The following is a 24,846-nucleotide window of genomic DNA, read 5'->3' as shown; positions in this document are numbered from 1 at the left end:
TATGTCAGGAAGTGAAAAAAATCTTATTTAAAGTTAAATATTTATCTGTCAATATCATCCTAGAACTAGTTTAATTGAACAGTTATTATAAATAACGTTTGTGCGTGATTACAGACCTATGTAGGTCAAACCAATGTAAGGCTTAATTGATATGCCTGATGCGTTGTGTTTTGCAACTTCTTAACATCGGAGAACAAAGCGAAACTACGATTTCGTAAATATACTATATATTCTTATAAAAAGTGAGGAAGGAAAATGTTTTTTAATTAAGTTTATTGAACGTAAATTATATTAGACATGTTATCTAATTTAATATCAGCACGCTACGTCACAAAGTTATTTACATAATAACCACAAGACCTCGAAAGATACATCCATCAAAATCAACCAACAAGCATACCTAATATATGATAATGTATCTAGCGATCTTATAATTTATCTTAGACACGTTCAAGTACGATATTTTTTACATTACCTGAATCTCCATTTCGGCGACTATCGACCGTTTGATCTTCTAGGCGGGTTACATCCAATAGTATACCAGCGTCCAAGGAAGACTCTGTGGCATTACTATCCCGTTGACATAGATTTCCTGTCCGCCTTTTGCGTGTTCCATATGTATGCACAGGCACTATTAGTTTTGGTCGGGGTATAGAGAAATCTGAGTCCGAACCGCTAGACGAACTTTTCGCACTACGCGGATAAGCACCGTTTTTACTTTTATCACTAATAACACGCTCTTCACTTATAGTTTCTTTCGGCTGACCCATTGATAAAATGTCATTGTACCTATCATATCTATCGTCACTTTTCACGCGCACTGTATTAAAAGGTTTGCCGTATTTATCCGGCTTATTTTGCCAACTGGCATTGTTTTTAGTCCGATATTCACTTTCTTTCCCCCATTTAACAGAGTTATAACCGTTACTGATGGGCGGTAGCGGCGGATTTTGACTTCCTTTACTCATTTCGTACTGCATTAATGTCAGTTGTTCACTCGGAGAGAGGTTCCTTTTCGGTTGAGTGACGGTAACATTATTATTGTATCCACTTTCGTCAAATTCCATTGTATCCAAATATTGTTTTAAGGGAGGTCTGCTGTCACTTTTAACTCTTAAGGATTTTGAACGAAAATTAGATTTGGCATCGTCAAAACAACCGTTTCGTTCGATGTTTGTTTGCTTTATGTGTTGAGGAATTTGTTCGCATGTAGATCCATTCATATTATGACGCTTATATAAAGCGGATGCGGAAGCGTCAAGTTCTTTCTCTAGTTTAATTTTTCCGGACCGTGCTTTTATAGGCGCCAAATCTAAAGTTGCCATAGAATTTATAATTTGATACATATCACTGCCGAAACCGCTAGTTGAAGATTTTGAGACTGTGTCGTTATAATGTTTGTCTTTTTTGGGATCTTTTTGGATTTGTTTTATTTTATCACTATCAGTATCGTTATTTTGTTGACTGACTCGTGAGTAATATTCGTAATAAGATTCAGAAGATGGATCGGGAGGAACTGGGCCAGGATCTGGGTGCGGGTAATAGCTTTTCTTGGAATCCACTTTTCTTTGTCGATGAGCATATTTAAGGGAATCTTTTCGTTGCGGAGGTACAGGCGGTTGTCGATCATTGCTACCAAAAGCATCGATATCCCATTCAGTGAAATTACGACGCTTCACCCTTCTTAATGTCGATGGTTTATAACCATTGGGCATATCTTTAAAACTGTAGCTGTGTTTAAGTTTGTTCTGAATTAGTAGATTATTGTTTGACCTAGATTTTTCTTCTATGTCTTGTTGATATTTTGCTAATTGAGATATGTTATTGTTATTATTCGAAACGTTATGTGCATAACTATATTCAATATCGTCTGCTTCATACATTCGGCCATTTTGGGATTCCTCTCTATCGACACTGTAACCCACATCTCGGCAGGATTTGCTCCTTGATATTGAGTTAAATTTTGAACTATTTGATTGGTTACTACTGTTGGTGCTATAATTATTGTTTAAGTTTTCCGCCCCGACCCAGTTAGCGGCGTAAACCAGGTCCATAGTTCTATCGTTTAAAGAAAGCCACGGGTCCTCCATGACCGCTTTTCCTGGGTAATGTTTGATTTTCATACTGTAAAATATATCTTCTGCGTACAAAGTTTTATACCCAGAGTAGAATTTTCGAAGAAAGAATGTCCAGATGGCCTTTGATGCTTCATTGTTCTTGTCTCAATTATTTGTTTGTTTAACGTATTCCGTATGAATTTTAATTTAACAGGTTCTAAGGTTCTTTATAATTCCGATGCTTATATTTTAATCAGTGGCATAATGTCCCATTTTATGCTACAATTTATTTAAAACCAAACAGTCATTCAATATAAAAAGGTCAAATGACTCATACAGGTTCCGAGTCCAACTATGACATAATGTGACTCATTTTTTACAAGGAGCTCTCATTTACATGTTAATAATATACAACATAGAATATATTTGTAAGTACCTATGGACACTGTCTTATTTATTGATAACAATTTTCTTTAAGATAAACCTATCCATTTTAATGGATCGATCTCAATCATACAAAAAGTATTATAGTAATGTTATAAAACATCTAGTTACGTGCCTGCTTTAATAGTATGAATAAAGAGATTAATTACAGTAATAATTGTATTGACGGATACGGTGATTACTCTAAAAAGCGGACGCGTCACGGGATGTAAGCATGGATTGCACAAGCCCAATACTTATGAGCCCGAGAAACCATCAAATGAATACAAACTGTATCTTCTTACGTAATAATTAGATAATGGGGCTAAGCGACTGAGCGCCGCTAACCGACCATACAGAAGCCAGTTTTTAACATTTATTGTTATTGCCTACATCACTTTCACTGATGTTTGTAAATGTTCTACGAGATGAATATCTACGTCATGGCAAATAAGTGCTGTAGAAAATTGTATGTGCTACTGGTATATCTTGCATGTTGTGTTTTATTTTGACACTACATGAAAGGTTCTTATTAAATCTGTTTCAAATAAGATCATAATTATTTAAGTATTTCTTACAAAAATGCGAGTTGCCATCAGAAAGGTAATACGATCTATATGTACACGTATTCTTCTTCTAACTGTAATATTATGTAGAATTTCAATCAGGATCCATTAGAGATACAGCAATCAAAATTCATGATTTAATAGTGCAGTTTCATGAAACGCTATGTTTATCATGAATATGGAATCAACAACTCAAGGCTCTGCTTGTTTGCAAATTAGTGTTAATTACTGAACGCATGATCGGCTCTTAGAAAACGTTTCTATACATCTGACGATGAAGTTGAAACCAGTTCATTGGTCCACATATGCACTTGACCAGCTGATACTAGAGAATCGATCCTAGGAATCGGAGAAATCCATGTCTGACTATCGTATGCCAACAATGTCTATGATATTACATCTTGGGTGCAATAGACCGTACAAAGAGAGACGACAAACTGTTAGAGGTCATGGTTTATCATCTACATATTTGTTGGATTTAGTGGGAAATAACATTATAGTGTACAATATGAAATTATTAAGGATTACAATTGATTGACTTGTCACCAATGTCTTGAAAAAATGATTGTATAAATTAATTAAATAACAAAAAATCGAAGCCACCCAAAGCTCTCGAAAAGGAAGTTCCAACAACAAAAGGCGATTAAAACGGGTAATATATTTGCACCTGGCGTCTTTAAAACTCGAACAGAAACTGGTCTGGTTACAATAAAACATGGATTTACTATTTAGCCTTGATATCAATTTAATAAATGCATTCAATTTAGGATATTTATTGAGGGACAGCAATTTCTAAGGTCTAGTCGATCTAGAGTCTAGACCATTCACTGGTCGATACAATATGTCTCTTGAATTTATATAGCCTTATTATCAAAGAGACAGTCCGTTATATTTTACAAGAGGTCATTAAATATAAGCAGCCTTGTATTCATTACATTTGAAATAATTAGTATGACAAAATGATATAGGTAGGTAATTGGTGTCACTAATTGCCTGTGCCATTAAAAAAGTATGCACTTTATAACTACATTCTTACTACTTTCTACATTTCGTGGCATTCATAATTTTATACACAGTTAGGTACTTGATGTTTATCATTATAATACTCAGTCATTTGTTGCTGCACTACATTGTTAGAACTCATAGAGCACGATCGGACCATGCTTCATTTCAAGTTTGATATAACTTTCTAATCATAATGAACGTGACATTAGTATACAATCAATTGGCTGCAAATCAAGATAGCGAAGCGAGAGACCCGTATAAAATTTCTTTTAAACAATGGCAGCACAATAAAACAATCTTTATTGAAATCAATCACCATTTAAATGACAATAGTGGCCGTGAAGTTAAATTCGGTAATGAACAAAGGTGCGATTTCCTTAAATAGATAACAAAGTGCCTGACTTCAGATTCAAGTTCAGTTTTATTTTTAAAACGTTAACTGTAGAAAGCATGGGTCTAAGACATTAATATGCTAAAATATCTGCAAAGACAACGCTCCAAAATACTTTCACGGCAAGCTGGTAGTGCACGCAAACGCACACACCTTCGATGTTTACAAAATGTCTTGTGACTTCTAAAATTCTAAAATACTAGAGGAAGGTTTGCTTTTGGGCAATTATAACTTTTTAATACTGATAGTTTTAATGACTTATCTCTTTATTAAATAAGAAATGTAAAAAAAAATAAAACATTGTATCTACAGATCAGCGTCTGGTCATTAATAATAATCTCGGCTCAGTCCATTATTGTCCAAAACTCGAAAGCCCAAAGGTTATCCCAGTGGTTAAATTGTAGCATAAAGAGGTCATAAGGAGATCCAGTTACTTTTACGATAGTAACATTATCCTTCGAAATCTTTGTTGTGACATTATTCTTTCCGCGAAACGACCGGTTCACACATCACTGCACGTAACTAAATGACGTCACTATATAATAAAAAAACCCAAATAATACTTTTATTTCACTCTTCATGTTTCATCACATAATATTTTGACACGATAATTTTAAATTCGGAGCGCACTTCGTAACGCACCAATCACGACTGCGTCGGCACGCTTACTGCCGCTCACGGATTTTAATCAACTCCTGCGCACGTCAAACTAACGAGTGCGAGCGGGACGGAATATACGGAATCGAGACAAAGCATTTGCACCTGAATTAAAAAGCTTGAAGTTCCTAATCCTGACCATAATTATAGACACCCTGTCTAGTGTAAACTTTGGCTTCCGCTGTAATAACAATATAGGTAAGTAACGGTAATCGTTACTTTTGTTTATAATGCAAATTAAACATATCTTTGTTATTATGTATTATGCACGAATAATAATACAATCAAACAATGGTTGATCATAGAAAGGTATATTGTTATATAAATTTAAATTTTACCATACTTTCTTTCTAGAACTCGTATTGCATGATATGCTGCCTTTTTATTTTTATTGAGACTGTATTTATCTGGAAATACTGACGTTTTACTCAATTTCCTAATACATACTTTATTTACTTCATAATTATCGAATTAACGGGAATATAACGCGATAAGACACGTTAAAATAATTGTCGCGACGCAGCCTTCTTGAAAACTATTTAAAATAGACCAATATGACAATTTTAAGAGGACACAATATTAGAAGTATATTAATAACCTTACTTTAATTCGTTTTGCTAATGTTTCTATATCGAGGTTGAATCTGATAACGTGTTTGAATAATGTCAATGTTATCAGCGACATATCACCTTCTGTTTGCGAAACTATTATATCATTTGGGTTTACGTCAAATTTAACAATTGCCTTTAAAATATTTTTGAACACAATAATAGCTACATCGATACTTGCGTACTTTATTCTAATAGTTTTATTAGGTAATGTTTAATTAGATCGTTCATAAAATTATAAAATAAATAATATTTATTAATATTAAAAGTGCCCCTACATACTCAATATAAACTTTAATCTAATATTTAAATTATATTTAGAAATTAAAGACTTTTTAACGGATTTTAAATACGATTTAGAGACACGGGGTGTCTCCCCGTGACCACGCTCGCTGTAAAGTGTTCGAAACGTCGGGAAAATAATAGAATGAATAAATCGCGTTTAAAATCCGTTAAATACTATTTAAATTATATTTCCTGAATATCGAGATGAAAATAAAAAGAGGTAAGAAAAAGGTAGCACGCAGTATAATATAGTTTTATTAGAGGTTAAATATTTAACCAAATATTGTGCTCCATACTCTTACAATATTATGTTCAATAGAAATAAATTAAGAACATTTTTGTTCAAAGATCCCATGAGAAAAATATGATATTAAATAATATAAAACTGTTCATAATAAAGCACATTACATCAGTGAAGATGAAAGTCAAAGTAAAAGTTGACTCCGGATTATGGTTATTTGTGACGCAAATTAGACCTCGGTCAAGGCTGTTTCACTTTCACGAATCAATATATAATCAGCTCATCTGTTGGGTAAAATCGATATTATCAATACTTAATTAGGCTTTGCGAAGATTGTTTCTGAAACTCCAGAATGATGTAGAATTATTAATGAGACGCACATCCCCAAATAACATTCACCTCAAACTAATAATATCTAGTATCTACAATTTGAAAACCATTCATAAAAAAGAGCGTGTGTGCTTGTACACGTGTCAGAAGTTAAACTTCTTTGGCAAGATTCAAAGATACCAAAATCGTCATTGGCATGACGCGATCTTGAAATTTTATTCTCAAAGTCTAATTATTTTTATTATTTTTATTTTTTTTCTCATTATTTTCTTCTACGCGCTTAGCCCCTTGAGAAGTTTCACTTAAAAAATGAAAATAAAATAATGTTATAAAATTCGTTTCTTGTACACAAATTTGAATTAAAGAAAAGCTGTCTTATTCTAAAAATAGTTATATTTATTTCTGAAACAGGTGATCGGCCTTTTTGTCCTCTAGACGTTATTTTCCGGTCTCAAATCCCCAGATACATCTATATTTAACATTAACACGTCTAACATCAGACCAAATAGAAGTTAATAAGAATAGTCAGAATGATTAAAAACAAACTACAAGATTTATGACTAAACAGTACCTAATCATTCATTTAATCAATGAATGCTCTGAAGTAATAACCTTTTTTTGTTCAATTATTATTTAAGACTACATAAAAATCTAGTCGTAACAACAGGATACAGGCTAAGGCTTTAACTTATCAGTGACCTACTCAGAACATAACTTCACATAACTATTGCAATTTACTATGACTAACACATGGTAACTGAGAAAACGTATAAAGCATATTTCATAATACTCTCAAGGTATCTCCTTGATCATTGTGAATAACTTCTACAGAATTGCTAGCTACATTAATAACTACCTGTGTCCCGCGGTTTCATCCGCATTGCTCCGCTCCTGTTGGTTTTAGCGTGATGATATACCTATAGCCTAAACCCTCCATAAATGAGCTATCTAACACCGAAAGAATTTATCAAATCGGACCAGTAGTTACTGAGATTAGCGCGTTCAAACAAATAAACAAACTCTTCAGCTTTATAATATTATGTATTATTCTTATCCTCCTGGGGCCTGCGGTTATATTTATATTACATAAACAATAAAAAAATATTTCAACGCCATCTTTTGCGTATATGCGCGAATAATACCTCAAATCGATGTAGTGGTATGTCATCCACTATACTAAACGGTTTTTGGTTTTATAAGTGACAGTGATTTGAAGTATTCTCATTTCGAAGTTGACGGTGGCTGTGCGACGGCAAACACGTGGTCAGTAATCTTATATTTCTAGTGGAACCATTCGTATATTGCAGTATATCTTTGTATATCTAATGATAATAGATATTATTTCTGCAACTGCAATAGTTATTTTGTAAGATAAATCTAAAACTTGTGAAAAATATTAATGTTTTCTTTTATGTCATACTGGTAAGACATTTGGTCTCAATTCTTGCCAAATTGGTATTGGTTACTAGAGCCCCATGTATTACCTATATGATATTCTTTAGTTTATGTTACAGATTTTATTATAATTTCCAAGGATTATAAGATACTGAGATCTACCAACACCTGGATGAGTCAAATATTGACCTATATGATGGACCTATGGAGTTTCTTGCCGGTTCTTCTCCATAGATACTGCTTTCCGAATCGGTGGTAAATGTTAATACTGTTGTGACGATTCAAAATAGCTTTTAGAAGAAGTCTAATTGAATAAATAAATGTTTGAGATGCAGATAATACCCCAAATGATACCGATGAAGCCACCCAAAAACCAGAACATGATTCTTCTTCCATTCGTCCAATGAGTATGAGTCATTTCAGAACAGAATCGTCACTATGTATGTCATCTTCAGTTGTTGGCAGACCATCTCGGGGACGCACATGACGTGGACCAAGCTTATGGGGAGGCTGACCGAGAGGATGGATTAGAAATAAGACCTAGGGGTGGACGTGACAATATAAATACACCACCACGCCGGTGCAAAATACATGAACTGGTCGTTTCTCACCCTTAAAAATACCTATCTTTGAACCAAGGTACAAAAAATAGACACAGAACAATGGATAGAATAATAACTATTTAGATTCAAGTTTAAAAATATATAATAACTAAAAAAACATGTAGTTTTTCTTCATTTTCATAAACTTATTACACTTGGAACTGGGACCCCCTGTAATATATACATGACATAAAGAAAATCCAAGTTTTCCACGAAAGATTTTTTTTACCATTTTTTTGAATATCTATAATTGCATTAGAACAGATACAGCTAATTTTTATTACAAAAGAAAGAGAAAAAAATCCTGGGTCTCAGGAGGTTATTGGTATAGATTAGTAGGTATAGATTATTATTGAATTTCTCATACAGGATTATCTCTGCTATTTTGGGACATTCTTTTGTGACAAAAAGGATGATCATTATCTTTTGAGTGACTAATTAGCGAACAAAGAAATTCTTGGAAGAAATAAAGATAAAAAATACCATAGTTATGATGCAGAATTATAACCAGAATCGGTAGCAAAATAACTAGAGTTGTTCAACCATGTTTTAACATAGAAACAGTACAATTGATCGTTTTATTATTACAGTGAAGGTACATAGAATGCGGGCATCCCCTCGCATTAAATAGGTCCCTTTATTGTCGTAATAAGTGTTGATTGCATCAATGCGATTTCGGAGCAGATGTCAGTTGCTTTGTGGATAGAAATATGAGTGAATCTATTGAAAAGCTAATATAAAACGTGATTGTTGGAGTGCAGTGTTCACATTTATATTGCTCGTATGTTCAAGTATATTATTAACTAGCTTTCCGCCCCCGGCTTCGCCCGCGCAGTCCAAGAAAAACCCGCATAGTTCCCGTGGGATTTCCGGGATAAAACCTATCCTATATCCCGGGGTAAAAAGTAGCCTATGTCCTTTCTCGGGTATCAAAATTTCTCCATAGCAAATTTCATGCAAATTGGTTCATTAGTTTAGGCGTGATTGAGTAACAGACAGACAAACAGAGTTAGTTTCGCATTTATAATATTAGTAACTATGGATGTTTCATCACTAACCTATACTCAATGAACTTTTTATAAATTAAAATTATAACCCTTAGTCAAGATTTCCGAAGATCTTGGTGTATCAACTAGAAAAGTTTCTCCGTAGTCTACAAAACTACGCATATCGCAATACAGACATATTTTTTATTTGTCTCCAACACTATTTACTTCTTTTGATGATAACAAAGGTGAAAGGACCATAATATTCTTGTTCTTTTCTTCTCAATGAATTCAAACCTAATTAGGTTCTCAAATCTTATCAACAATCCGCTCCAATCTCACGTCCATCTCTCTTATATTCATAGTACCTAATGTTTTCTATTACCGGATTTAGATTTCATAAGTAAGCCAGTAATGTGAATAAAGCTTATGGGTATTAAGGCCAATGTGAACTAATCTACGATTGTCCACTTATAGTGAGCGGAACTGACTTGAAGATTACCTTTTTGAAATGTGAAATTTCATCACCTCTAAGAAATATGTGGTATTTGATTCCATTGTAGTACCTTAGTAGACTATTGAGCGGTTTCTTCATATGATAATATGTTAGGGCGTATTCAGAAAGAAAGCTTGAAACTTATAAGCGCTTATCGGTGCTTGTCATCTTCATATATTTTCCTGCGCGGGTTACCAACGCTGACAAGCGCCGATAGGTGCTTATAAGCGCTTATAAGTTTCAAGCTTTCTTTCTGAATACGCCCTTAGTTTCCCTTTTATTATCTATGTATCTACATATTGTCAAAATTACCAGCTTTTTGTACCAGTAATAGATTAACTAAGAAAGTATTTTATTATTCGTAATTCAACGATTTTACGCAATGAATTGATACTGAAAACAATTGGCCCAAGTAGTATATTTAAAATTGGGGACCAGCTATACCAGCTACCTACTGCTTTATTAAAATTCAATGATTATTATAGCGATAAATAATATTATCATTAAAATAATAATTATCGTTCATCAAAAATAATAATTATCGATCTTAATAATTCTGGCTAGAAATCTGTATTTATAGCAAACTTAAAGAACCGAGCCAACTTTGGAAAAGTTACAAACATCCACCCATTACTCTAAAACTTTCAGTTATGTAATACGAGCTGTGCCTCCCGGTTTTATTCGCATTAGTGCGCTCCTGTTGGTCTAATCGTGATGATATATAGCCTATAGCCTTCCTCGATAAATGGGCTATCTAACACTGAAAGAATTTTTCAAATCGGACCAGTAGTTCCTGAGATTAGCGCGTTCAAACCAACAAACTCTTTAGCTTTATAATATTAGTATAGATTATATAGGATAGGATATTGTATAGGATAGTAATAATTGATTTATTGACGCGTGTGTTATATATAAAAGGAACTGATTGCACGTGGTTATGTCGATAATAGGTCAAGAGGTTTTTGGGTTATGATAAATCTTGTATGCTAATATAAGTGAATATAAACAGAAGCCATGATAACACAGTTTGAAGCGATAGATATTACCTTACCTACTTACCTTAACCTACTGCTGAAAATACTATAAAATATGAAGATACTTGAAAACCCGAAGAGTATTTTTTTTCTTTCCATACAATAAAAATTTAAAAATTTAAACCTAATAGATATAACAATTATCTAGATAATTAAAGATTCACCTAAAAATATTTTGACACAAAGAAAAACATCTGCCAGTCAGCGTACGGTAAGCATACGATTCCCAGAAGTGGAACATGTTTACATAATGATAAGATGATAAAAAATTATGGGTTGGCTTTAGTTAACTGCCGCACGAATTTGTTGGAAATATTTATATTGTTAGTTAGCTAGGTAATGTAAGATTGTAATTCCAAAATATTATCGTTAGGAAACTTGTAGTTTTTTATTTATTAATTTTTAAAGTTAATAATTTTTTGTGCGAAAAAAGCGCATTTATCCGTTTTGTTGTGCAAAAAAAGCGGACCAAGACGTTCCATTTCACTGTACTGTGACTTAATGAAGCGGCCGGCGAGTGCCAAAAGCGACTTTAGGGCGATTCCCACTCAAACAAAAAAAAATCTACGTAAGTAGGTTAAAAAACTATTAAACTTTTAATTTTAATATCCAAATAGGTAGCGAGGAGCGAAGCGACGAGCGTGTTAGGTTAACCCTTGAACTGCCGCACGAGCCGAGCGAGCGAAGCGAGCGTGCCGCGGCAGCGGCCGGCGAGTGCCAGAAGCGACTTTAGGGCGATTCCCACTCAAACAAAAAATAAATCTACGTAGGTTAAAAAACTATTAAACTTTTATTTTTAATATCCAAATAGGTAGCGAGGAGCGAAGCGACGAGCGTGTTAGGTTAACCCTTGAACTGCCGCACGAGCCGAGCGAGCGAAGCGAGCGTGCCGCGGCAGCGGCCGGCGAGTGCCAGAAGCGACTTTAGGGCGATTCCCACTCAAACAAAAAATAAATCTACGTAGGTTAAAAAACTATTAAACTTTTATTTTTAATATCCAAATAGGTAGCGAGGAGCGAAGCGACGAGCGTGTTAGTTTAACTCTTGAACTGCCGCCAGAAGCGACTTTAGGGCGATTCCGACTCAAATAAAAAAACTACGTAGGTTTACACAACTTGTTTGTATTTTATTTATGTATCGTAAATTTTTTGTTATTATCGTCTAATGCTTAGTTAACATGATTTTACACCAATTCCATACATTTTGAGGTTAGAATAGGAAAATTGATTTTTCTCCAAAACTATTGGTTTCCTAACTTTCCCCTTTTGGGGGGAGGGTCCCCCCTCCTCCTTCCCCCTCTCCTCCCACAAAAAACCTATAATACGTGCGGCAGTTAACTAAAGAAACCCCAAAATTATCATAATGCTTGGGGACTCTGGTTGGGATATAGGTATCATGGTAAAATATTTCATAAAATGTTAGACCGTACTTCCTGCGCTAAAACTGAAATACCTAATAAAATAAAAATCTATATACCTACCTAAAAAAAGAGAACGCCTTAACCGATTTCGTTAATTCTTTCTTTATAATATTCCTTGAAGTACGAGGCTAGTTCTTATGGAGAGAAAACGTAAACATGTAGGTACCACGGGCGAAGCCAGGACAGACCGCTAGTAAATGATAAAATTATACTTTAATCAATAAATCTTTAGAATAAAACAAAAGAATGTACTTCCTTGACTGGTCGTGTACGATTACAAGACGGTATAAAATGCCTTATGTCACAGTTAAAAATAATAGCCAACCCAACAATGCATCTCGGTACTTGGACTCGGAATGACCTTAGAAATTGTAAATAACCTTTATTTTCGCTCAACAAAGGCGTTTTATTTACAAAGGACGTTCGTATTGTGATAGCGACCAATGTATTGAAAACACAAGGTTTAAACGACATTATGTTTGGACAAGCTACAACTACAAAGAAACTGTTGACATTTATCTAAAAGCACTACATAAGTATTTGATCAAGCTTTTCTAAAAAATGTATTTAAGTTTTGCTGAAAGGTTGAATTGATTTTATTATAAGATTTTATTATCAAATTTAAATCAAATAGTGTGTGAATTTGAAGACCATCTAGTACTAATAGTGATAAAGTTACCTACAAATCGAAAAGTGTGTGACGTACTGACGTGTTCCTTAGAATTAAGTTTTATAAATTGGAAATAATGAAAGGGAATAACTTTAATCCCAGATTACTTATAATACGAGAATATCGTTATTTTTAAAGAAATACGTAACAAATGTTGTTTATACGAATCACTGTTATCATGAAAAGATGACACCAGTTTACTCATTATGGTACCTACTAGAATTTCTAAACGATTCTAATAAGGCAAGATGTCAATGTAGGAACGCATGTAACAGTGTTGGGTTAAGAAAATCTCGCGCACCTGACGTTTTTCTGCTTTCTCTGCTTATAGGGAAAGTTACAATTTAACTTGCTGTTTCTATTTTATGAATATTCATAATAAGTCATTTAAACTTGTTACGTAATGCTTATATACAAAGTTGTACACTATCCCTAAAATAGTAAAATAGAAATTTTGTTTTATTTTATTCATACGCATTGTATTGTTTTTAATTCATTTACATTTTATTCCGTTTTCAAACTAAACAAAATTAATAAAAGCGCCATCTGTGATTTGAGCTGCAAACCAAAAGAAACCCACATAACATCATAGATGGCGCCATAATAAAATTGTTGTAAAACAAACCGTCTAAAAAGTACAACTACTCGACAATAGATGGCGCTGTAACAAAAAGTACTAACCTTCCATAACATAGACGATGCTACCAACATCGCCTTCCTTGATGATGACACTGCCGGCTGCATATTCGACTGGATACATACAATCTACAATTTCGCGGATCTGTGTCATTTCCAGATTCTTCATAAAGTCATTGTCAAGGATCGCGCCCTTTATTAGCTCCCGAGATCTGTGAACAAAATATATTTTATGATTAATATTTTGCCGAATTTGTGGTAGGATATAATATTATCTAATAAGTGAAATAACCATATTAATTATAAATATTACAACTCTTCTTTTATAAACATTTCGAAGTTAAGGTCTGCAATTAACATGCTATCCATAACCTAAATGGGTTAAGTACCTAAACATTAACGATATTTTTAAGATATTAATATAACTATGACACATGTTTATTTAATTTACAATAACGAAAGTAAATTGCTTTAAAAATACATTATCACCATAATCTCACTATGTAAATTATGTAGGTATTACCAAGTGATACTATTTTCATTAGAAACGGAAAAACAAATTAACAATTATTACTAACCAACATATTCCTTCGCAAGTTAATTATTCTTAAGAAACATAAACTGGTAATTACTGAGACTGTAATTAAGTCCAGCTTTATTAGGAAACAATTAGCCGACACTTGTTTTTTTTTTGCTATATTTGTAATATGCAGCACCATATTAATTTCCTCATAAAATTCGCAAAAAAAACCTATGCGTAATCACTAATACATTAGGTATAAAAGCTTAGTTTTACATAAGACAGGAAAACGGAACAGATAAAAAATAAGGTTTTGAATTTTATTGCCTTATTACATTTTCTTACAGTTTGGAATAATGACGTATGAGGTTCATAATTATTATAATATCTATAAACTGGTAGTTACTAAATAGTACTACTAAAGTTACGAATCAACTTAATATCACATTAGTTATTTAAAAAAATCATTTACTTTTGAGAGACTAGATTTAAACATTACTGCAACCATTAGAGCCAATATGCAATGTTATCATAGAAGAAATTAAATACATACATTTAATTTGTTTTTAATAATATATTATTAAACTCAAATTACCTACATGCATACTCGAGACAACGTTTGTTATTATCAAGGATACTCTCAATGGGACAGTTTAATGACAATAACCTTTAAATGACAACAAATTAAAGCAATGAATAGCGATCAACTCCGGGGTATTTAATACATCTTATAATTGCTTCTAGACTTGACAGTTATAAATTGTTATTTGTAACTTATCACAACCTATGTTATTTAGTGTTTTAATGGTAATAAAACATATAGGTAGAATTGTTGGGAGTTTTTTTTTAACATAATGTGTAATTAAAATATTTAATAACATATCAGTTCATACAACACTCGGCTTGTACCTATTCTAAACAAATATAAAAAGAACGTACTACGTACATCCGATCTCCTTTAGAGGTGTAAAATATTAATTAAAACATAATTTACTAGGTACCGTTGTAAGACTGCGATTATGATACTTCTATATCCGGAATAATAAAAATAATATTATCGATAAGATCCGGAGGTTTTATACTTACATAGTAAGTAACCTAGTTGAGTCGTGAGTAGTATATATTATATAGTACGTAGTATTTAATAGAGATCAGGGAGAAATAAGACACAATTAGTATCAATAAATAAATTACTGGACGTTTTCATTTCGCATTTAAATGAAGCTGACAAAATATGATCGCATAAATATTATGAATCGTTAACACTAAGATAATATCCATTCGCTAAATGCCCAAAATAACTACACATCGTTAACTAGAATGATGTAATAAAATCAATGTCAGAGAGATCAATATAACCAAAAGTTTTGACTAAGTCTCTTGTTAAACTTAAATAAACACTACACAGAACATTTTATATTCACATTCAATATGTTATTTGCAGCCATGACGCAATAACCATACTATAATGTTTATACAGCTTCATATAAATTAATTAGATCAACATATAAACGCATGGTTAATAAAATTAATTTTATTAAGGTCAGTGCAGTTTTAAAACTAGAATATGTTTGCACTCTGTAGGCCACATCCCACAAAAGTATTTTAGTTTATCAACTCGATTACTCGAAGACGATAGCGTCACTATATTTTAATATCCTGATAAATTCACGTGCGTGTTTATGAAAATTGGAAATGAAGCATTTAATTATTCGTATAATCTATAATATAAAAATGAATCCCAAAATGTGTTGGTAAGCGCATAACTTTAGAACAGCTGAACCGATTTCTTTAATTCTTTTTTTATTATATTCCTTGAAGTACGAGGACGGTTCTTATGTAGAGAAAACGTGAATATGTACCACGGGCGAAGCCGGGGCGGACCGCTAGTTTATAATATAAATGTTGTTTGTTGATACATCATAATAGAACAAAAAACGAATATTCAAACCAACTAATTTAAAATCTTTAAATTAGTTGGTTCATCGATTTTGCAAACGGTCATTGCAAACGATGCAAGAGACGCTCGCAAAATAAAGAAGACGCTAACTTTCCGCGCAGTCTGATTGAACTCATCAATTCAGCCAGTTACATTCATGTCATGAATCGTGTCAGCCAAAGGCGAGGACACGCAGTAAAGTTCGAACGTAATTATACCAAATGCGAATGCGAAGGTACTCCGGCTAACACATGTTGGCCTCGAGACCACAGCACCATAGCCGAGAGAAATGCACTGCTGATTGATGGATATCGATACAAATCTGCCGTCCTTTAACTAGAAAGCCGTTAAGCCAACGAAGTGAGTTTCGAGTAAATGACAAAAAAGACGGAAATCGTTATTTCTTAAAAATTATGACACTTAGAATAATTATTGAGAGATACATCGATCGACATTTAATTATATTATATATAAATAATAGTTTTTAACCAGACACTGTTATAATTTATTTTTAAATTAACTTTTTCTCGTTTAGCTCAGCATATTATCTGAAAATTTTAACTTTTTACTGGACAAGACGGCCGTTAACATACCATAGCGACTTTTTAACTAAGTAATTTAGCATTTTTATTTTTATTTTGTGATTTTTTTTAAATTTATTAATAAAATGCTTACCTAAAACGTCGTTAAGCTACTATGACTGCTTTTAAGCTATGACTTTCGCTTTAATTTATATTTCAATAACTTTATAATCAGCAGTTAAGGGCTTTTGGATGCTTTTGTACTACGATTCTATATAGTTGTACTAAATTATAACCTTACTTATGTTAAAAATTTGCTGCTGTCTGAATCTTTGCTCTCGGGAATTACATTCCCTAGGTCAACCAATGGATAGGAAAAGGATCAAAAGCTTTTAGGTTTAAGTATTAAAGATTTAAACACTATCTAAATTAATGGTTTTCGCGTCTGTCTGTGAGTAACAAGTATTTTATACTTTTACTAAATGACTTTTTTAATTTTTTGATAAAATTAACCTTTTTTTCACGTCATGTTCACGTTTATTTCATTACAGAGGCTCATTAAGGGGTTAAGATTGAGATAAATCGTCTCGCTTTTCTTTTTGGAACCGTATTTTCATTTAGAATTGCAATTATAACGTTATTTTAAAAATACTCTTCTGCGAAGCCATCACAAGAGTCAAGGATATGTGAGTACAAATAGGACAACAAACAATGTAAACAAATCGTTTTCTGAAAAAATAATATTAAGACTTGTGCACGAGGCTTTTGAAAAAAAATCCCGGTTTCAATAGGTCTTCAAGCTCTTACATGTGGGATGCTCTTAATAAATAATGTAGAACCGCTTATCAAATGATTAGAAGACTCTTTCATCCACATTCAGAAAATATAATATACCAGAATATGTGGAAAATAGCAGGAGGTAGAAATAGAAAACTTTTTATTTGCTACCATGTAAAAAAATACAAATTTTAAAGAAAAGAAAAAATAGAAATAGTGGCAAAATGGACTCTCCGCCAGCGGGTCAAAGGTAGTATACTCATAACAATTTTTGTATCACCATCTCTAGTAGGTACATTGCTTGACAGTCGATTACTAATTCCACCCAAGGGGTAAATTATATCATTAATAAATAGTACAGACTGTCTATATATCCTCTTTCTCGGTTACAGAGACTAATCAGAGTCTAAACCAAGGTCTAAACTGATAATGATTGAAAGTTCGCACTGTCGTAACCATTACCTACCAAATTTTCGTAACTTTGACTTGTTATATTTTCCATAATTTAGCTGCTAGATTGTATAAAACTTAGTAAACCTGATCAGAAACAATAGGTCTTGTAAAAGAAAATCAAAAGCAATCGGTACTCTGCTTAGGAGCGACAACATTACAGCATCACACTCATCCCCAAAACGGATGCATCACCAGAATCGGATAACTGCCTTTTAGCTAAAAAATGAGGCTTAGCTGCTTTGTAGCTTAGCAAAAAAGTGTAATTAGAAGTTTTCCTAAATAAAGTTACTTAACTAAAAAAGCGTTATGGGCGAGTAACTGCAAATAAGGTAAGGATTTCCATTGGAATCGTTATATGAAAGTATATCACAAAGCAGTTATAGTCAGTTTGCGTCCCTATAGTCAAGTATAATCTGATGACGTGCCTTTAGTCAAGTAAAAAGCTAAAAAATAATTATTAAATTTGGCGGTTAAGGTACTTTAAAGGAAATTTAGCGAAGTAGTGTTGGTTAGACGCTTTCAAGTTATGGAATCGCCGAAAATAGTGTTACTTAACGGCTCACAATATTTTCATATCTCTTTATCTATTAATGCTAGAGACATGATTCTTAGACAGAAAGATAGAGAATTTTGAACTTTGTCACCCTACATTTAAAACTGAAAATTGACCATTTGAGGGTTAACGGCTTTTTAGTTAAAGGACGGCAGAAATGTTGTACAGCACGTATTCATTATAAAAGATTTATCGCTATCGTGATATTGCTTTGAATGTATACGTGCGATTTGTAAAAACGATCCCATTTGTGACCTTCGTAATGATGGAGCAATAGACGTTTTGAATTATGTTAATATTGTACCGTAATTATTGGTTATATGGCTTATAATTCATATATGTAAACAAAATGTCTAATAGGAGTACCTCTACTATTTTAAAACCGATAATGGAATATCTAATACAGTTTACTATTTGTGATACAAGCGTATAATTGAAATTAATCAATATTGATTTTTAGATACAGGTTATGGCATATAAATACTCACTTCAAACTTTTTGTAATTTTAACCAATTTCATTTCAGGATCCTGTGTGAGCGAAGAAAGAGGCTCTGCTGATATCGCCGTTCTCTTCAGCCTGGGTTCAACCAAATGGAACACTCTTGTATTTTCTATACCAGGAGATTTAATCACTAGACCTTCTTCTTCCACTTCCACGCCATTTCGTTGCATGTCGATCATTTGCCTAGTCAAAGGTTTGACAACTTGCCGAAATTTATCTATTTCGTTCTTTAAATATCGTATGGTTGCATCTCGATCGTCAATTTCATTTTCTAGCATTGCTATGATTTTATCACGCTTCTTCAGTTCTTCAGTCTTCTCCATAACCAGTCTTTTTAGGTCCAGATACTTTTTTTCCAACTTAAAGTAGTGGTCCACTTTACACTGCGTTGTATGTGTGTGCGACATGATCACTAGATTTTAAATCACTGTCCCAGACTAATTGTATTTCACTCACACACTATAAACCATATATACATACTGTCCGATTATGGCACTGAATTTTAAAATTTACATTACGTTTATAGAAATCGCTGAGTAGAGCAACACTGCTATTAACGTACTTTTGCTATCAGCTGTATCATCGATAGGACCAGATAAAGGAATGTACAGGCCACTTATAATAAGTAATAAGCGTAAATTTAGTTTACACGCTTTTGATATTGAAAATCGATCAAAGTATTGCTTAGTATCTTATTAGTATATTGGAAATTCCCCTATTTTATCAGAAGTTTTAGACTCTAATAGAATTTAGATTAGTGATTGTCAATAAACGAAACAATAAGAGACTATTTTTAGTTACAACAGCGCCCACAGTCAGCATGGGCTCGACTTTAAATGTACCCATTGTTCCTCGCTAATTATGCACGATGTCATAGCATCAAGCGTGAGTCTATAATTCTTTCCTAATACATTGAACAGTAACCAATGACACAGCATTGTGGTCGCACAACTTTTTATAGAAACCACCACGTCGACCGTATGTCACATTTAATTGGTGTTTATTGAAATATGACTAACGATTTAATGAACAAAGACAACTATTAATGTTGAGCTTAAAATAGAGGACTAGTTTTTTTCTAAACGAGTTTGCATTTTACGCGACATAATAGTAAGTAGCAATACAATAATCATTTATAACAATTTGTTAAATTACTTGACAATCTTCTAATGATAACTGCGTAATCAATACCACTATTATAAATGCATAAGTTAGTAAGAAGTATAGAATTTACTACTATTAGTATGTTAACTACTATTTCAAAAACATTTTTACTAGCTTGACTTAGTAAAGTATCAGGCTAAGTTGATAAATTTCAAATTGTAGTACCTAAATTATTTTTTTGTTAATTCGAACACTAACATATCATCAAAGTCATAGACAGATTTAATTATTATAATAAGTATTTATACGTGGGAGGATATAAATAATTAATCATAAGGTCAGCAAACTAGTTGACTTATCGGCAAACGCCTTATACTTTTAATTAAAAGGTCAACAAGAATAATTTGGGACACACGTGCTGTTCTAATAGAACATCTATGATTGAATATCAATTGTGACTGGGCTTTTATTTAGGAAATTTACGAGTATAAACCATTGACTATATCATAGTTATAGCTCAATTTGCTTGCGAAGACTGTCTTAACGGCTTATTATTTCAGATTTCAGACTAATTTTTTTCTGAATATTAAAATTTAAAATGCAGCTTATTTGATTATGCGATCTCCAGCTATAAATTTGGTTTCCAACCATTAGTAACACTATTATCAAGTGTTACTAATCGTTGGAAACCAAATAATTAAATATCATAAGGTAAGAAAAGAGCAGAAATATAGTAAGAGGAGCGTCAGTTTTACAGAATATATATTTTATAACATCAACGAGATTTAAAATGATTTCAGTATTTAATATTTATGTTGGAAATTTTATATTAGGTATATTATTTGCCTTATAGATAGATTAACATGGATAATTAAAGATAAGATAAACAGTTATTTTGTCAAAATTTTTGTTAATACTATTACTACTAACACCAACTTTATTATAAAGCAATAAAAAATCAATTACACAATAAGTTTAACAATTGTGTAAGAAATTGATTTGGTTGAAATTTATAAAAAGTAAACACCTGACAAATCTTCTGCAAATCATGAAAGTATACTTTAATAACTAGACAGAATATGTTTATGACCAGACAAAAGATTGTTAAAGAAATTTTTCTAATTTATTATAAAAACTAATGTTTCCATAGAGGTAAGCTCCAATGTCTTCACAGTTATTTCTAGACGTTATCGATAGATAACTTATCGTATGGATTACAACTGACATTCATCAATAATATGACATAAATACTGTACAGGTAAACATAAAACATATCAGTCAGAGTTAGATGACCTAGACCCGCTTATGTTGGACATGAGCCCAGAACACGTGGTTCCAGAAAAAAAGATGTTTTCGTAAAAATAGACGCATTTGTCATTTAAAATGAACGGTAAGGAAACAAATAGAAAACATCGCGAAAACATCAATCAAAATCTTTTTATTTTTGTAACAAAAATTTCAATGAATCTTTGTACTAGGTCTTCTAAATGTGATGAACACAATTTTAGAAATGTACATAATTAAAAAATATACCTATTATATTTTTTGGTATGCATTATGTGATAAGGCCAATAAGGGTAAGCATTTGTTTTACGGTGCATTTAGATCACGGTGCAGTTAGATCAAAACGCGCAAATGCTCATTCTAACCCCAGTATGTTAAATTATTTTAGTGTAAACAGCCGTAGAGCATTCTTACGTTGTTCTTAAGACGTACGAAAAGATTCTATGCAATGTTCTAATCTATACTAATATTATAAAGCTGAAGAGTTTGTTTGTTTGTTTGTTTGTTTGAACGCGCTAATCTCGGGAACCACTGGTCCGATTTGAAAAATTATTTCGGTGTTAGATAGCCCATTTATCGAGAAAGGTTATAGGATATACGACCAACAGGGGTGGAGCCACGGGGGTGAAACCGCGCGGAGCAGCTAGTACTGAATAACACTGAATTCGAGTTTACGTTTACTCGAAAAGATGCTCTTGCTCTTGCTGCATCTAGCTCTAGCTCTATGTTCGTTTAACGGTGCATTTACATCAAACAAACATAATATTCACTACGGAACGATTAAATCCTACATTTATTTGGCTTCTTATTAAAAGCCAAAGCAAGATAATTGATTTAACTAATAAAGATTATAATTTCAATGTCGGCAGATTATTATAAAGTGTTTGATTGAGAGCTTGTTTGATCTTTTAACCTGTTATTTCTATACATCAATAAATTTTTCTAATGTACGTTTTTGTATACTATTAAATTGTATACATCTATCACTTTAAATTAATATTCATAGAGCTCCTTATTTATTATCTTCTAGGGATTATATTTTACGTGGAATCAATAAAAAGAAAAGAGAGAATCGTTTATCGTGGTAGAATAGTAATATTTATCTCTAGTTCGAAAATGTATAAAGGTAATGTACGTATTTAAAACCTCAACTCGATAAACTAAATAATCAAACAATCATCGTGTAAATTTACGTACATAGTAAAACCTATCACAGTAGGGAAAATCAAACAGCTAGATAATCTTCTTAACTGACGTCACATGACGCTAAGCCTGTTAGCCGAAGCTGACAGCAGACTCGCTATTTATGGGCCTGACGCTATCATGACATCGGAACTGCCGAAACCATTAGGGCAGATTACGTAATGCGGTGGACACATTTTAGTGTACTTTTCGCTAAACAAGCAGATAAAATGTGACGCTATTTATGTGTCTCGAAAGTTTGAAGATATGAGTGAAATTTGGTGTGATTTATTGGCTTTTATGTTTGGTGATTGGCAACGTTTTGGGCTTAACGAGACGGTGTTTAACGTCACGTTTATTAACCTCTACTATTGAAATTTAAAACATGACAACCCAATCATGTCATTTCTGACTTCTACAAATATTAAAATTTAAAACCTGACAATCTAATCATTATATTTTTGAAAACTACAAAAATAATCTATCTGTAATACTTAATAATTATTACAAGTTGCAATGATGCAGGGTTTATCTAAACATATTTCCAGTTTTATATATAGTACCTACTTCACTGCCTCTTCCAAGAAGTTTAAAAACTTCAAATTACTTTCTAAGACACCCTTGACACTAATTAATACTGAATGCACCAATGTCACTTTAAAAAAAGACCGTCACTTTAACAGAAGGAAAAGCAGTATGTATTTTTATGTTAATGACACTGAAGAGTGGTCACTCGGCTATTAATTATTGTAAAGCAAATTTATCATCTCAGTAAAAGCTGACATGCCGTACAAGAGCAATCTCAAATAATTAATTGCGCGTAGATAATAAACTAAACTATTATAATGCATCTACTACTACAATCCTACTACTCCTATTCATATTATAAACGCGCAGAAATCACACAGTATAAAAAAATTAGCTTTCTCTGTCCCTATGTCCCTTTGTATGCTTAAATCTTTAAAACTACGCAACGGATTTTGATGCGGTTTTTTTAATAGATAGAGTGATTCAAGAGGAAGGTTTTAGTATATAATTTATTAGGTTTTAGACAAAGCGGGCGAAGCCGCGGGCGGTAAGCTAGTTAAGAATATAATATTACCTATATTGATCGTTACTACTTATCTGTATGAAATTTGGTAAAGATATAAATTGCACCTACTTAATTCTTTTATATTAGGATTTCTAGGATTTTCGTAGGATAGTTTTAGTAATTGATGTAAATTCAGACGGGAAATTTAATTTAGAAAAATTATTACATTTAATCAGTCATTTAATATTTTTAAGGTTCTTTAAAACGTTATAAGAACCTTTTAATAATACTAAACCATGCACGGTGTATTGTATTCTATTCCAGTATGATTTAAATTAGTATCTATTGGACGACGTGTCTATTGGATGCTAATGTGTGATTTATTTAATCGATTTTCCTTTTAGACAGACTGTTCTTTAATTTTTACAATGAAATGTATAAAATAATATTGAAAGGCATATAAGATCTGGGAAATAATAATATATAGGTAATATAATAAAATTGAGATAAGTTGGTATTAAAGAATGTAGACATACTTAGTTACTTTCCACATATTTCAAAAATTATAAATAACACTTCGTTATTTTAATTACACGCATAATTCACACGTAGTTGATCAATAAATTATAGTGCAATTAATAAATTGCTTTTATACCCGCCATGGTTAAAAACAATTAATTTTATGAATAGGTACAGGCTCTCCCTGACTCCGTTCGCTCTTTACAATTTACTCCTGACTGGTATATAATATAACCTAGGTATGTATGTATAAACCCGCACTTGGCCTGCGTGGTGTATGGTGTGCCCGTACCCTCATAGGAGGCCCGAGTCCCAACAGTGGGAATGTAAATGGGCTGATTATGATGATGATGTATAATTGTATGTAGGTAGGTATTATTTTTATTTATTCGCAGGTTTTTAACCATTTTGATTAAAATATTTCTCATCACAAGGAAGGATAAACTTATAGATATTTAAGAAATCAATTTCTCCATTCCTCTATAAATAGAATAGATTATACTGGCATTGCAACCCGGAAATGTCCGAAGGTTTGTCGGAAGTCAACGATGCGTTACTTTAAAATATCACGTAGAAATTGTATTACAAGTTGTGGGTACCCACTTTGAATATTGAGCAAAGTATTGTAAGAAACAACTTCGCAATACGTTTTTTTA

At 32.5% G+C, this 24,846-nt stretch overlaps 1 protein-coding gene across 4 annotated transcripts in view; it reads right to left on the bottom strand.

Annotated features, from left to right (window-relative positions):
* LOC123698143 (cGMP-dependent protein kinase, isozyme 2 forms cD4/T1/T3A/T3B) overlaps positions 1-24,846 on the bottom strand; it is a 120,646-nt gene that overhangs the window by 34,667 nt on the left and 61,133 nt on the right. Inside the window, exons 2-3 of one of the 4 annotated variants that reach the window (XM_045644742.1) lie at positions 19,054-19,563; positions 13,848-14,014 (exon numbers count right to left, since the gene is read on the bottom strand). In XM_045644742.1, coding sequence (XP_045500698.1) covers positions 13,848-14,014; positions 19,054-19,475 — 589 coding nt within the window. In that variant the 5' untranslated portion in view covers positions 19,476-19,563. Of the gene's footprint in view, positions 1-475; positions 2,322-13,847; positions 14,015-19,053; positions 19,575-24,846 lie in introns of those variants that run through there. The other 3 variants (XM_045644741.1, XM_045644740.1, XM_045644739.1) reach the window with 3 other exon arrangements.

The sequence above is a fragment of the Colias croceus genome, chromosome 15, assembly GCF_905220415.1.
Source record: "Colias croceus chromosome 15, ilColCroc2.1".
Taxonomy (NCBI): Eukaryota; Metazoa; Arthropoda; class Insecta; order Lepidoptera; family Pieridae; genus Colias; species Colias croceus.
Note: the sequence above shows the minus strand (reverse complement) of the source record. Positions and strands in the feature narration are given on the sequence as shown.